The sequence below is a fragment of the Xenopus tropicalis genome, chromosome 5, assembly GCF_000004195.4.
Source record: "Xenopus tropicalis strain Nigerian chromosome 5, UCB_Xtro_10.0, whole genome shotgun sequence".
In the NCBI taxonomy this organism is placed as follows: domain Eukaryota; kingdom Metazoa; phylum Chordata; class Amphibia; order Anura; family Pipidae; genus Xenopus; species Xenopus tropicalis.
This window is the reverse complement of record NC_030681.2, coordinates 91,934,400-91,951,517: the sequence shown is the minus strand read 5'-3', so window position 1 is coordinate 91,951,517 and position 17,118 is coordinate 91,934,400. Positions and strand designations below refer to the sequence as shown.

General features: G+C 38.8%; 1 protein-coding gene across 4 annotated transcripts in view; it reads left to right on the top strand.

Annotated features, from left to right (window-relative positions):
* Nucleotides 1-17,118, top strand: part of kcnq5 (potassium channel, voltage gated KQT-like subfamily Q, member 5) — a 291,724-nt gene that overhangs the window by 198,955 nt on the left and 75,651 nt on the right. For all 4 annotated transcript variants that reach the window (XM_002937155.5, XM_031902286.1, XM_031902285.1 and 1 more), the window contains exon 2: nucleotides 6,761-6,851. In XM_002937155.5, the coding sequence (XP_002937201.3) occupies nucleotides 6,761-6,851 (91 nt within the window). The remainder of the gene's footprint in view (nucleotides 1-6,760; nucleotides 6,852-17,118) is intronic.

The following is a 17,118-nucleotide window of genomic DNA, read 5'->3' as shown; positions in this document are numbered from 1 at the left end:
AAGCATGCAGAGAATGTTTCATTTTCATGCAGTTACTTTGAAATACTATTATTTGCTTTTTATTTATTGTTTCCATTATTTTGTCTTACTTCTGCATATTTCAAAGAAATGCAAAACTCTTTTATAGATCAGATTAATCATGCACTATTTACAGTAGAAAAAAAACATAAAATACTAATTGTTCCGCTTAGAAAAAAAACAAAGGCTGAACTAACACCATCCATGCATTTTCCCTGTTTTTAAGCATTCTCTTGAATTTCAGTTCATGAAAAGCAGCAGTCAGAGCTGAAATCATTTTCCTGACCTATAAATAAATGTCATATGGATTAAAGCATGCAATGTCAGTACTTGTACTAGTCTCTAAAATTTAAGAAAAATGTCTCATAACCAAAAAAAAAGCATAGACAGCGGCCAAGGAATGTTCTGGCACCAGTACCAGAGTAGTAAAGGAGGCAGACTTCCTTACAAACATTCTATGTTACCCAAAGCAGAATACATACCTTATATCAAGCATTCAATCACATACAATTACCCATTTGTGGTCCAACACATAAAATGCATTTCTGTAGACCAAATTCTAAACAGACCAAAATGATGGGTTAAAATCTAGCTAATGGGAAGTAAATATTACTCCTTATTAAAGCACATCAAATAGAAAGCAAGGAAATCTAAATAAGAGAGAAGCCTGTCATGAATCAGTTGCTTAGTGGTTTAGTTACTGTAGTTGCTATTTCTTAATTAGATATTGAATGATTAATTTAAGAGAAGTGTGTTTGTTTGTATATATATATATATATATATATATATATATATATATATACAGTAAAACCTTAATCTTATTTGGCAGTATTTTTGTTCCACAATTTCAGATTTTTTGTGAGAGTCTGAGATCCCAATCAGTCAGGCTGAAGCCAGTTATTAATAAACGGGAAACATTTTTTGGAAATAATTGCCCCAACCACCAGCGAAAAAATAGGAGATGCTGGGAGTGTTTTCTCCCCAATCAAAGGCTGAGTTGCTCAGTTTGATAAATATTCCATAATATTAATTCAGCAGCAACTGCTTTAATTGCTAACTAAGCATACAAATAGGTTTGCCTGAAATAGCATTTGTTCCATGTATCTATGTAAGTGATCTTGCTTTGCTCACTAATTTTTTATTTTGGGCTAATTACCTTTGTCTTACTTAATATATCCCCCAACATGCCTTTGTCACAGGAAAAATAGCCAGCGCTTGGGTGTTGGTAATGTGAGAGGCAGGACAATGCCCCAGAGAGTAAAGGTGGCCATACACTGACAGATTAAAGCTGTCAAGTCGGGAATTTCAGACCTGTCAGATCAGGGGTCGCATTGGCTCATTGATATCGTCAGGGTCGGACTAGGCCTCCGGGACACCGGTAAAATACCTGGTGGGCCCAAGCAGCCCAGACCTGACCCTGTTGCCACTCCCCCAGCCGCCGGTGTCCTCCCCTGATGTGTATCACTTACACAAGCTCAGGGAGGACGTCGGACAGGGGCCCCTGCCGGGGGGGGGGTTGTGCGGCAGGGGCCGCGGCCGGTGGGAGCACCTTAAGGGGTGTGGGGCCCCTGGGTAATCTAACCAACTTTAAATGCTGCTTGGGATTAATTCATTATGATTCCTAAACACAGGCACAATTTCTTATTAATTTATACAGCGATAGCATTAGCATATATATAAAATTACTGATGCTTTTGTTTGTACCGTGTTACTACGGTGCTCAGGCAACAGGTCTACTCTCATATACAATGTTATATAATCTATAGTATAAGCAGTCTCTGCTTGTCCTGTGTGTACATTTTATCAGCGTTTGTCAAAATAGAAATCCATGAAAAACACAACATTTATATTGCTTTGTTGAGTAAATTTTTTCCACTTAAGGACTAGCATGCCTTGTTGACCCTTGATCTACTTGTGCACACACATGGGAACAACTGTAGATAATAGACCATCATAAAGGATAGAAGATGAGCAATTTATTCAAACCCTTGGGTTATGTAGAATAAAATAACACAGAGTTACAATGTAAAGGGCAATGATTATTTTTTTAGCTGTGATTAGAAATCTGCCTCAAAGTAGAAAATGCATCTGAATAGTTTGATAGTCTTCATGGAGTTAAAGGTTTTACATAGGCATGATGGCATGATCTCTGAAAGAGCAGGTCCCCCCCTTTTTTATCTTGGTTCAAAGTAAGTCTTTGGCCAATGTAATCATACTGTTTGCTAGTTCTGTTATCTAGCTCAGTGTCGGACTGCCCCACCAGGATACCGGGAAAATTCCTAGTGAGCCCAGGTGTTAGTGGGCCCTCCTACTCCTAACCATTTGGCCTATTTATGGTCACTAGCTATTTGTGTTTTGGAACAAAGAGGAGGAATATATAGATGGTTTTATGTTAAGAAAAGAGTCACAAGGGTCACAAAGACAAAGAGGTTGAGTTGAAAAGGAGTAAATAAAATAGTGTGAAGAGTTGCCTATGGTCTAAAGTGTTCTGATGGGTCCAGCCCTACACTAGCATGCCTGCCTTGAGAAAACAACTTTTTCATAGACAGTGTTAGACTGGGGTGTTCGGGACCCACCTCGATTGCCCCCAACGAGTTGCAAACTCCTCCTTCATGCGCCAAACTCGCCAGCAGCCTCCAACACCCCCTCCCATCCTCCTGCGCGCCATATCTTATTCTGCCTACTTGCAGCCACGATTGGTGGTGGGGATGGCGCTGAGAGCGAGTCAGGGTTGGTGAAGCCCACATGGACTGGAGCGCGCATGTTTTTTCCCTGTGTCCCTCTGGCCTAGTGTGATCCTGTATGTTTTTTTTTTTTTAATTTTAAAACATATAATATAAACATGCGACTAGAGCAACTGCAGACAAGGGAGCATAAGCTAACTACTCAGAACAGACTGAGCTGTATACTCACAAGTCACTTTAGTATAGGTGATCAACTTTTTGTTTTCTTTATTCTGTACTCCTTAAATCACTGGGCCAAGAAAAAAGGATTCTAGGTAGGCTATCTAATTGTGTTTATACAATAATGGCACACCTTTATCCCCATCCCATGTCTATAGATACTGAAATGATCTCAGTTTAATAGGAGGGGTTATCTTTTTCATATATTATATTAAGCAAATACATTAATCCAGTAGAACCCCCATTTTACATTTTTTCAGGGGACCAGAATTAGGGAAATGCAAAAAATTAGAGAAAATTAGGGTATGTAAATTGAGGTTTCATTATTTATTTTGAACACATTTTTGTTTGTTCTCTTGTTGTTTTGGGAGAATTTAATATTTAATTCCCTTATTCCCTCAGCCTAATAATTCTTTGAATCAACTAATTCATGCCATCTGGGAGCTGAACATTTAAATTACTGGTGTGTGGGAGTCCGACTATTATACCAAGGAAGTCCCTGACTGATTCATTCTCCCCCACCCACTCTGTATTTGAGGAAACACTTTAATAGAATAATCAATAATTAATTACATTTCAAATGATTAGGACTCATTGTAAATTTGCCTGAATTTGCCTTAATAAACACACCCTGGGATTTGGCGGCTTTCTGACAATATAAAAAAAAACATGTTTAAAAAGGACACTAAATGCTTAAGGCACGTTTATGCTGCGTATGATGCAGCCCAGTCATATGCATTTTTTAAAAGCATCCCAGTTTGCTGTGGAGGACTGCTAACATTATGGTATGATTAGACATGTGAAAGAACATTGAAGAATACAAAGTCCCAAAGCAATCTGATATTACATAATATATATTCTCATCAAGATGACCTCATCCTTCTATACAGATACAGAATAATAATACTAATAAAATATATACTTATTACACACTTTTATGTTATTTACTCTTCTATGTTCTTTTATTCAAATGGAAAAGGCTAAAGCGCACATCATTTTAAATAGTGTTTTACATGATTAATTTAAAAGTCATCTTCTATGGAAGAAATCTTATGCTCTATACAGCACTTGTCAAACACTTGTAACAAATGGCTATAACCTTTGCCATATCTCATTTTCCAGCATAAACAGTTCAAGTTAAAGCTACAAATGGTGGAAAATTTAAGCCACGCTACTTACAATATCAAAACTGTTAAAATATTTATTTTCCACCGTGTCTGGATGCCACTATCTCCTAAGAGAGACAGCTTTTAAGGGAGGTACTTTTGGAGTAGGTATCTAAGAAATACTAGGTTGGGCAATGTTTAATATGAACAGATTAGGATATATGGATTTTATATGCAAGATAAGGCATTCTTTATATCAGTGTATTCTGTGTCAGAGCCCGGCCCCCACTTCATACATCAGAGCAAGCAGGCTACACGCAGATTTATAACAAGCCAGATCTGTTAGTAGTTTGGTTATACACATTGATGGGCAATTTGTGCAAAGTGAAGTGCAACATTCTCAATTCGCAACTTCTAGGTTGGCTGCTGGGCTGCTGCATTTACTGATAGGGATCATCAACCAAGTCAGTATCCCGTTCCAAGCAATAAAAGCCAGCCAGAGTAGATTTTGATCTTCAGAAATATATGATTTGTAGGAATCACATTTTATCATGTCAAATAACTTGGCTGAACTCACCATGTGGACAGTTTAATAAATGACCATCCCTTTAATGGTCTAAAATTGGAACCTGTCCTGTGTAATTGAGACCACTGGATGATATTTCACCTGCACATGGCAAAACCCATTCATTGTTATTAGACTTTGTCTGGTGAGATAGGAAAGCCCTGGAGCTATAAGCTCAGGAGCTACATGACAAGGGATCTGAATAACCAGCTGCCAGATTGCACTGGTTTATGTTTAGAGATTGGCAGAACCAGGTGCAAATGTGATTAGGTGAGAAGGAAAGCGTTAAGAGAGGGATGTGATGTCAGAAAAAGAAGCACTCTCTTCCTTATCTTCTGAGCAGGTAGAAACATTCACCCACCCTCCCCCTTTTTGCATATTTTGCAAAATGTCAGAAGTTTCTCTTCTTTTTGTTTTCATATTATCTATTAATAACTGAATGTGGATGTTTTCCTGAATCCATTGTTATATTGTGCTTTCTGTATACACACTGTGCTTTATACAGTTTAAACTTGAGAGTCAGCATTGTATTTAATTCATGTTAAATACAATTGCTTGATCCAGGGAATGTTTCCGATCGCCAAGGGGGTCAGGAAGGAATTTTTTCCCTCTTGAGGCATAATTGGCACTAGCTTCAGGTTGGTTTTTTTTTGCCTGCTCCTGGATCAAAACAGTGGATATATGATAATATATTTTGTTTGTCACAGCAGCGGTAGGACCCTGCCAGAGTACTGCACAGGTAATTTTAGCAGAGGGAGAAAGGAGATTTTCTCCTGTGACTGCACGGTGGACTGATAGATACAGACACTACTACTGCTTGTGCTAGGTGACAGCCTGCTTGGATTTCCTATCATCGAGACACTGCAGATACAGGACCGGCAGCAGGGCTGCTGAACTTCTCTCATGGTTGGTAATGCAGCTCCTGCTGGTAGCAGAGTTTGGGGCCATCCTCTCTGTAGGTAGAGGCAGTCTAATACTCATTCAAGTCTTCAGCGAGGAACGGCAGAGCATAGTAGCGACCTATTATGGAATTATGGCATGGAAGAATATTAGAATATTGCCTTGGGTTAGGCTGGCAAGGTCCTATTTATTTGATAATATGTGAATAAATGCTGTGGCTATTTTCTCCACCTCTGTCTCCTGGTGTTTCATTAAGGTATGTAACAAGGGGGTTCAGTGAGGTACCTCAAGGCGAAGGGTCAATTGAGGAGCCCCCTTGTCATGGTATTCTGAATAATAGATTCCATAGGTGTAAACAGTAGGGTAGCTTGATGTTACTGGGCCCCACAGTAAATTCAATCTAGGGCTCCAGAATTTTGGTAAATTTACTTATTCTACCAAGATATATTGAAATTGCTCATTAGTGTTACTGGGCCCCCTACAGTCCTGGGCCCCACTGCAACCGCAGGGTCTACTTCCTCTGTAGTTACACCCCTGTCTGTACATGCCGAGTGAATATCTGCTTCTGCACGCTGTAATAACATCTTCCCATGGTTTGCTGGCCAGAGGGAGCCCATACGCAGAGTGGAAATTATAGGAATTAAACAGAAATTACCATTTTGTGTGTAGCAAGGGGCTAGTGCATGGCTTGTTTAACCCTGTAAGTGCCAGAACCATGCATTGCTTGACAAGTTGTTTTTCCCCATACTCTGAACAAGAACGTGTTTTTGTAAAATCTATGGCATCAGCACCATAGATTATAAGATCTAGGATGAAGGCTGCTGTTGTCTGTGAGAATTATAAAGGTTGCAGTATGTCTGAACAATATAGCCACACATATATATATAAATACACACACATATTATATTTGTGTGTGTGTGTATGTGCGTGTGTGTGTAGAAATTACAGGAACGATGGCATGGATTTGTTAAACTTACAGTATATGTATTTTTAGCACATCTAAACAGACTAAAATGACTTTACAGCTTACAGTGGTCAGTTCCTAATGAAAGAATATATATTATTTTGTCATTTTATGTGAAAAGTAATAGTCTTTTATGATGTTAGCTGAGAGGAACACTCTCATTAGGTTTACTGTCAGAATGCCTACAAAGCAGGGCTCAGGATGACTCAGCCATTGTTATGTGCCAATACATGAATTTTTGAGATTGAACCCATTGCTAAAGTAGAGAACCTTACAAATTTCCACTGATTTCTTTCTTTTGCAGTTTTCTCCTAGTCTTCAGCTGCCTGATTTTATCAGTGTTTTCCACTATTCCTGAACATCAAGACCACGCTTCATATTGCCTCTTTGTTTTGGTGAGTAAACACGCTATCACATTTATGACTGACTTTGGATTAGTGATGCCAGCCTATTCAGTGCTTCTATAAGGCCAGATCCTAAGGACACCATGCAGACATTTCATTGTGTCTAGTGTGACCCTCTACATCTGATCTTATTGGAATAACTTAATTTTAATATGTCCCTCATTTTAGGGCTTCCCAAAGCTAAATATTTTTGCTAGTATATAATGAATGTGCACCAAAGTCTGTTTTATACAGTAAATTTCTGCTGTATTTCTACACTTCTGCCTGCCTTTAGTTTCAAGTGTAAATAAGTGTGGTTTACAAAAGGCAGTGTTCAAACAAACAGAATAAATCTTAGTTGCTTCTGATATCACAGGAAATCTGAGTGTCATAGATTGCCAGTGAACAATGTGTACAGTTAGAGTTACATAGTTACATAGTTACATAGTTACATAGTTACATAGGGTTGAAAAAAGACCAGTGTCCATCAAGTTCAACCCATCCAAGTAAACCCAGCACACTTAACCCACACCTACCAATCTATACACTCACATACATACACTATATATACAACCACTAGTACTAACTGTAGATATTAGTATCACAATAGCCTTGGATATTCTGATTGATCAAGAACTCATCCAGGCCCCTCTTAAAGGCATTAACAGAATCTGCCATTACCACATCACTAGGAAGGGCATTCCATAACCTCACTGCCCTCACCGTGAAAAACCACCTACGCTGCTTCAAATGGAAGCTCCTTTCCTCTAATCTAAAGGGGTGACCTCTGGTGCGCTGATTGTTTTTATGGGAAAAAAGAACATCCCCCAACTGCCTATAATCCCCTCTAATGTACTTGTACAGAGTAATCATGTCCCCTCGCAAGCGCCTCTTTTCCAGAGAAAACAACCCCAGCCTTGACAGACTCACCTCATAGTTAAAATCTTCCATCCCCTTAACCAGTTTAGTTGCCCTCTGTCCTTTTTTGAACTGGACAGTCCATTTTTTCTGTTGGAATCACCAGATGCTGTATAATTGCCCCACTCCCTGATGGCATGAGTGTGCCCCTAAACATATTCTCCCACCCCCTTACATCACCCACCACCTAATGTCAAAATCCCACCCCCCTGCCCAGATAAAGGTGGCAACCCTATGTCTAGTCTATTACATTTTCAAATCTGCAGCTTTGTCATTGTGGCAAGCAGTGCTGATTGAGTACACATGCTTCCTTAAGGCATCACTGGAGAAACAATTAGCAGCACCATTTTGGAGTAATACATTTGATGCTGCACTACATGGTTTGGTCCATATGGAATAATCTTGTTGACTTTATTGGGACAATAAAAGCAGAGAGGTGTTTAGGGGGCATAGATCTTATTTAATAATATCCAATATGCAACCAAAATGTTCCAGTAACTGAAACTTTCATAATTACTTGCACAGGTGGGGGACCTGTTATATAGAATGCACAAGACCGGGGGGGGGGGGGGGGGGGGGGGCGGTGGCCGTCCGTATAAGGGGTCTTTCTGTAGTTTGAATCACCATACCTTAAGTCTGCTAAAAAATTATGTAAACAAAAACCCAATAGGATTGTTTTGCCTCAATATGGATTAATTATATCTTAGTTGGGAGGGATCAAGTACAAGGTACTGTTTCATTATTACAGAGGAAAAGAAAATATATGTTTGAAAAATTTTAATTATTTGTTTAAACTAAATCCTATGGGAGATAGTTATCTATCTCCAATAGTAATTTGGAGCTTTTTGAATAACGGGTTTCCAGTTAGGGGATCCCATACCTGTACTATGAAAGGGAATGCTGTATTTCTGTAGCATGGTACTGCAAATTCCATAGAATATAGAATAGTATCAACCAATTTGCACTTGTGTTCTGAAAAGACTCAGTAGCTACATCATACATACTGTATATAGTGTGCCCTGCAATTTGAGAAAAAAGCTTTACATTAGTTATAAACCTATGTTGCAATACAGATGATCCTCCTTTTTGTCTTGGTTGACAAGCTGTATGTGCCCTGGTATTTCAGCAGTGGTTGTGATGAATAGCAGATTACTTTTGCATTCCCCATTGGAACAGTATGTTTAGCTCTAAGAGTAGTGGAACAAATTGAGGCAATTTTTTAACATCCTTTTAGATCTGCACATAATTTACAGTGTAATATTAACATGACCTGCTTTAAATAATGGGATCACTAACTTGAGTTGAACTTAATATTTTCTGTAAATCCAATACCATTTATATGTCAGGAATATGCTAAGGTCCAGTTGATACCGGCTTTGCCCTTTGAGCACAAGTGTCAGCTGTCCCAGCAGTCATTCGCATTGCAGTCTGTAGTGGTGAGTGGTGGTTAAAGGCTGTGTGCCTTGCAGGCTGCTCATCACTAATGTTTTCCCATTGGGCTTTAATATGAAATGATCAGTAGAAGTTATCAGAGCTCCACATGTGCCATAGTCTTTATATATGCAAGGCATTGGTTGTTTTCTGAAACCTTTTATCCCTTGCCTGTGTGCCCTGAATACTTAAATGAGCTACTAATATATTTTCCCTTGTTTACAAAATACAGGTATGACAACCTATAAATATAATAATGAAACTTAGAAGACAAGGGGGCACATTTACTAACCCACGAACGGGCCGAATGCGTCCGATTGCGTTTTTTCGTAATGATCGGTATTTTGCGATTTTTTCGGAAATTATCGCGACTTTTTCGTTACCAATACGATTTGCGCGAAAAAACGCGAGTTTTTCGTAGCCATTCCGAAAGTTGCGCAAAATCTGGCGATTTTTTCGTAGCGTTAAAACTTGCACGAAAAGTCGCGATGTTTTCGTAGAGTTAAAACTTGCGCGAAACGTCGCGCCTTTTAAGTTTTAACGCTACGAAAAAGGCACGACTTTTCGTGCAAGTTTTAACGCTACGAAAAAAATCGGCAGATTTTGCACAACTTTCGGAATGGCTACGAAAAACTCGCGTTTTTTCGCGCAAGTTGTAATGGCTACGAAAAACTCACGTTTTTTCGCGCAAATTGTATTGGTAACGAAAAAGTCGCGATAATTTCCGAAAAGTCGTAAAGGCGCCGAAAAAATCGCAAAAAATCGCAAAATGTTCGTTTTCCAATCAGAATTTTTCCAATTCGAATTCGTGTCTTAGTAAATCAGCCCCAATATGTGTATTGTAACTGAGTGTAACTTGCTGATTCTATGGTTTCTGCAAGGAATTTTATCCCAGACACATAAGCTTGTTATTGTTATTCATGGAAAACAGCTTTTTCACTCATGTATATATAGCTATGTGTGCATCTGTGCAATGATAGGTGACTATTATTACATATTTTATAGATTTTAACTTTCCTTACCCACAGTGCATTGTAGGTCCAAAGCATCCTAAATTCCAGAGATAATAACACTTAAATCATGTGATATTAGCATTGGAAATATGTTCTGTCACATACTGCCTGGTTTTCTTAGTGAATTGGTGGATATTTCTCCAAGAACTGTTAAGAACCCACCTTTAAAACTGAGGCAATGCCAGCCTTTTGTGAATCTGGCTGCAGAACCACTGTAGTTTTGGGATTGTTTCTTTCTGTAAATGAACATCCTTCAATAATCGGTAAAAACTGTGGTTGTGCACAAATAGCCACATGCCTCTGCGTTCATTTTTGAGTGAAAAGGCCTGCAGAACCCTTCATTAACACATTGCTGCATTAGTCAGTTCTGTGTAAGTGATGGGTGGATGGAGCAAGGCATGTAGGTGTCCCCCCTTCTGCTCCGTATTTATCATGTAGTGTACAGAGCAACAGGTTCCTCCTAGCATTACACTAGGACTTTTAATTTGGCGCTCAGCGCAGAGTGCAGTGTGAGGGTGCAAGTACTCCTAGAATGAGCTCTAAGGGGCACGCTTTTGCACGTGCACAATTTTCAATATTATTAAGGGACAAATCTGTTTAGTCAATTCAAGCTTTCCAAGTTTTTTCAAAAGTTTTTTTAAGCTTTGAGACCCATAAGAAATTATGCAAAAAGTATGAATTTCAGTTTTATTTTCTCACGTTTTTTTTATTGGGATATATTAATAAATAATGTAACATTTGCATTTTTTAAAAAAAAAAACTGAGGTTAATCGAAGTAGGCAAGTATTACAAAAAAACATAAATACTTATTTTGATAAATAAGCCTCCCGTTGTCCACAATAGCTGACCTCTACTGTCTGCACCACATCAAAAAAAAACAGGGACATGCTTGTTATCATGAACATATGGTTACGTTTCCCATCCAGCTGGTTTCTGTTCTTTAATGTTGGGTACTTTTTTTATTCAAACATACTCAGAATAGAACTTCATAAAACTGGTAATAAAGTTGACATTTACAGCTTAGCATTACACACAAATTAGTGACCAATCCATGTTTCCCTTGTCTACAAACAGGGCAGGCATTGCTCAGGCAGGATGTGAGGGGTCGTGCTTCTTCCATTAACTGCCTTTGTGCCAGGGCAAAGGAGCTTGGGCTACGCCGACACCAATTATTAAGCATACTGCTCAATAATTTGTCAAAACACTGACATATCTGTCAGGATGTGAAAATCGCTGACACTTTTAGAGCCTACTATAAAGCATTTTTATGATAAACATTCCCTGTTGCATAAATACAAGCTCACTGTAGCCAACAGCATGCAGCAACTCAAGGTGATTAAGTCTGATATATGTCAAAAGTAAATACAGGTATAGGATCCCTTATCCGGAAACCTGTTATCAAAACTTGTTTGAAAAATTGATGCAAAATGGAACCAGACCTACATTTCATATAGTAGTAATGAAATATAGCAGTTTACTAGCAAAGTTTTCTCGTAATAATGTATTTACTGTGTATAGGTAAAAAGTCAGCTGACCTCATACCCAGTATAAGGTTACAATTAAAAAAGGAAAAGTAAATGTTTCTTGAATGGAGTCTGATTAGTAAACACAGAGCCTTCGTTTATAGGCAATTAATATTCAAAAGAAATGTCAGAGAATGTGCATTGGTAGATAACTGGCTGCAAATGAATGTCAATGTGCAACTTTAGGTCATTTAACATTAGAGTTGCAAAAGGTTTGTTATATGTCCTAAGCTGTCCCTAAAGGACCTGATCATTGCCTCAGCTGGGGAGGTTGCGCCACCAAGTGTCATACAGCAAACCTAAGGAATAATGGAGGCTTAGCCAAGGGAATAAATATAAAGTTATTCTTATTTATAAAATCAAAAGCTTAGTAGTATACATAGTAACAAATAAATAACCACAATGGAATATTATTATTGTTTGGGTCAATATAATTATTATTAAGCAGATATGCAACGGATAAGACATAAATTAATGTGCAGCTAGTAAATGTGTTTTTTATTACATCTGGCTGCACTGGCTTTATTTTTAGTTGTTTCATCGTAAATCAATGATTAAGTACGTGTTACAAACAGGCTCTAAGTATGGATTTTAAACAAAAGGCTCAGTGTTGGCTGCACTGCATATGTATATTCCAATATATACAAGTAAATTTCAGTTTATGAACGTATTTCTTTTTAACTGGAATGAATTTGTGTTTGTAGATTATAGTTCTCGTAAAGCAATATAATTGGTATTAAAAAATCAATGTAAGAAATCACAGATAGCTACAAGGAGAGTGCTGTTCAGATCAGATACTAGGTATAAATAAAAATAAACTAAATTTTTAAAAAATGTAGACAACTGGAAAAAATACTAAATGTAATAATCAGCAAGTTGATCCATCTATCGGTGTGCATCGATACACAATACCAGTTAGGCTACAGCATATATTTCCCAAATAATTCAGTGTCAGTAAGTCTGTATTCATGGATCTAGAAAGAATGGGAGGCCTTGGATGTAGCTTGGGATGTCACTGGACAGAGTGTGGAAGCATAAAATGTCCAGATCCTTATATGAGGAAATGTGGGAGCTGTGCTTGAGTAGCAATACCCATAAGCAAGTGTGTCACTGTGTCTTGTAAATCCTCCATTGCACATCATGGAGGCTGATTGGTTAATGATTGGTTCATGTTACAGAGTGGTAATGAAGCCTTAGCAACCATAGTTGTCTGAATATTTTTTAACCATGTGTGATCTTGAAACAGAATTATTTATTGGAATCATGGGAGTTTTATGGATGAGCAGGGCACATAAGCCCAAACATAACTATGGGCAATCCAAACATTGACTTGAATGGTGTAAAGGTTTCTGCCATTAGACTCTGTAGCAGTGGAAACAGTTTCTCTGGATTGATGAATGGCATTTTATTACCTGGCAGTCTGAAAGTCTGTGTTTAGTCTGTGTATTCCACTGAGACCAGTAAATGCATACATTACAATACCAGTTGTATTATTTGGTAGAGGCAGAATAACAGTCTTTGACTAAAGCCAGTTTGGGCTACTGCCTCTGGTTTAAGAAAAAGCAAACCTTAACACTACAGTGTACAATTACCTTATAAACTGAGAGTAGAAGAACTGGCCTGCAAAGAGCTTTGAACTCAATTAATTGTGAATGTGTAGATCCTGTCCTGTAACATGAAGTACAAAAAACCCAGTGTTCATGCTATTCTCTTGCTTTCCTAGTTCTTCTGGCTCTTTGGCTTTTGTTTTCTCCCTTGTCTTTGTATGACAGTTTATTCCATCTCTGGTTATAAGTTTAGAGTCAATGCCAGTTGTCTGCTGTTCATGGTGCTGGTCCTTTCCTTCTCTGTTCTATTGCAGCCCTTTCTAACAGCTGCAGCCTTTGTATGTTGCGTTGTCTGCCTGCCCAAAATATACAGTATGAAAGTGCTTTACATGCCCACTCTTTGTAGAGAAAATATCTGCCTCTTCAGCATGGCAGAAATCAGGGTTGGAATAATGGACAACAGCCCTTCCCATTTTGTTGCACTGAACCAAATCTAGCAGACAGAACAGAGTTTATTCATTTTAAGACTAATTCATTGCATATTTAAAGAAGAAATAAAGTTAGAATGAGAAGTTACAACATCAGCATGTAGCAAACAACTTCATATGATAAAGCAGTGAGCTAAAACAAAAACAAACAAAACTAATAACTCCAGCTAACGATTAAACCATCTAATAGCTGTTTCATCCAGTAAGCACTGTATTTAATGATACATTTAAAGTTCAAGAATAAATGTCTGACAGAGTACATTTAGAGTACATTAGGGGAAGGGTACATGAGAAGGCAGTGTTAACAGATTAGCCTTCGATATCATCATACTGTTTGTCCAGACATATATTGCACATTTGGGCCACTAATCAAACCAGTGAATTATTATTTCCCATTGAATCTTGTGTAGATAGCCAAGTCCAGCAGTATCCCACCAGTCAACCCATGGATCTGTTAAGCAGGTAATCTAGGTGAATATCACATCCTATCAAGAGAATAAAGGGTTAGCCTTTAATATCAGGAGAAATAATATTATTACCAGTTGCCTGGAATTTAGATATATTTGTACTGGAAAAGTATGTACTATAATAAAATATTTTTTTGTAAAATAAGTCAGGGTGTTATTCTTTCATCTCCCAATAAAGCCCAATGCATAAGTAATTGCACCCCCCCCCAGCTCTTACAGATCTCAGAAATAGGGGGATGGAGGAACTGTAGTTTAACTTCCTCTTTGAAATGCAGCCATTTTGGTTTTAACTGCTATACAGTATGTCACACTTTTGGGATCCCCCATATAGGCTATTTTTAAGTAGTCAATAAAAAAAGCTATCCATTTCACTGCTTTGCACACATGTGCATTAGGAACATGTGGCATCACTAATGATTCCCCCAGTAAAAAATGCCCACTAGATGAGAAAGTAGCATCAGGGTTTTTGAAATCTCCGTTCTTTGTGAAAGAAGGTAATTTAGCTTATAAAGACAGTGTGATTTGGTTGTTGCAAATATGTCCCAACATTTCTCAAGTTAGAGTATCTAAGGGATTCTATGTCCTTTAAAATGTGGAAAATATGAAGTTTTAAAAAGAAAGCCTTTTGTAACATTCATTTTTCCTTAGTTTTCTTAACCACTCCCTACCTTCAGTTTATACATTCTGTGTCAATTGATGTTTCAATCACCCATGCAATTAGAAGTAGCAACAGAGGGCACCCCTCGTGCCTCTGCTGACCAGGAATGGGTTAGAAAGTTAGTAGGGTTAGTCTCTTGCAGCATAATTATCTGAGGCTACACATTCCTAATGAAGTCAAAGACTAGTCTATTCTTAATTTCATTACCCAAACCCTGCACATTCCATGACAATATTTTAGCTGTAGCCATATTAGAGTGGGACAAAAACTGCATGGCACCCAATGTTAGACAGATAAAATGAACTTAAATGGCAGACACCAAAATAAATTGGAGTTAACCAGCAAAACCCAAACCAATCCTAATCCTAATTGTGTGTGTCAGTCCCAAGAAATATATCATCCTGTAAGCAAAGTCACTTACTTTGGGCTAAGTAAGGTGATACCCATGTTTGTGATTGCAGCACACAGTTACTTTACTTTTCCCAGTCAGGATTACAGTCCACAGTCATAATTATTTGTGGCCAGGGGAGTTGCGCAGTCATTCCTCCAGTCAGGTAATTAGCTTCTCTGGGGGAGGTGAAGAACTGTGGTTTACCATTGTCAGTAACTCTCAGACAGGTAGGGAGAATCATGGCGTAGGGAATCTTCCTTTGTCTGAGTTGGCGCTTGTCCTTTGGTTCTCATAGGTGATCTCTCCTGCTTTTCTTGCCTTTGATAAGGCTGTATCTCTATCCCGATAATTGAGAAGGTAGTAAAGGTCTTGGCAGGCCACCTGGCAGAGAGGGTCTGCGTGGAACTCTATGTGCACTTTCTACTGTGAACACAGGATTAAAACTAAGAGTATTTTTCAATTATTGTTACATAAGCTTCTCTGGCATGTTACCTTCATCTCCTTTTGAAAGGCATAATATTGTTGCACGTAAGGCGATTTTCAAGGTCATCAGCCTTAGATTTTATGCTGCTAGCTGTTGTTTTATTGAGGTAATGCGGCTTGGAAGAGAGTGCACACTGTTCTCCAAGTCCCCTATACTCCTTTATGACTTCCCACTTTGTTTCCTTATTTTCTGCTCATCGTATTTAAGAATGGCAAAGTCCTCTTGTAATTCATTAATTTTGCCTATTAGTGCAGAATGGTTCTTGGTTATTGCAACAAGCACTTTAGCCAGTGGGGGTTCTGTGCATGATGAGGGAGGCACAGGCTTGGGAGAGATCTGCTGCCCCTTCGGCATCTGTTGGTGCTGAGGGTGTGGGTATTGGGGTGGACATGCTTTTATCAGAGCACTGGGGTAGAGTGGTGTGCATGCAAACTGTCCTACACACTGCTGCTTCCCTTCTCTTCTGACTGTGCATGGCTTCTGAGTCATCCCCATCTTGTTACTGCATGGCTGGTCTGATGGAGAGTCTCTTGACGGCGGTCTTATTGCGTCCCTTGCGGGTAGGCCTGAACGTCCTTGTGCATTTGGATTTGGGGGATTGCTGAGGACCACAGCCAAAGTGTGATTTCCATCCAGGCCACGCCCCCGTGTCTTAGGATCTTTATCAAGGATAATATAAGTATATACAAACCGGATTCCAAAAAAGTTGGGACACTAAAAAAATTGTGAATAAAAACTGAACGCAATCATGTGGAGGTGCCAACTTCTAATATTTTATTCAGAATAGAACATAAATCACGGAACAAATGTTTAAACTGAGAAAATGTACCATTTTAAGGGAAAAATATGTTGATTCAGAATTTCATGGTGTCAACAAATCCCAAAAAAGTTGGGACCAGGCCATTTTCACCACTGTGTGGCATCTCCCCTTCTTCTTACAACACTCAACAGACGTCTGGGGACCGAGGAGACCAGTTTCTCAAGTTTAGGAATAGGAATGCTCTCCCATTCTTGTCTAATACAGGCCTTTAAGTGTTCAATCGTCTTGGGCCTTCTTTGTCGCACCTTCCTCTTTATGATGCGCCAAATGTTCTCTATAGGTGAAAGATCTAGACTGCAGACTGGCCATTTCAGTACCCGGATCCTTCTCCTACGCAGCCATGATGTTGTGATTGATGCAGAATGTGGTCTGGCATTATCTTGTTGAAAAATGCAGGGTCTTCCCTGAAAGAGATGACGTCTGGATGGGAGCATATGTTGTTCTAGAACCTGAATATATTTTTCTGCATTGATGCTGCCTTTCCAGACATGCAAGCTGCCCATGCCACACACACTCATGCAATCCCATACCATCAGAGA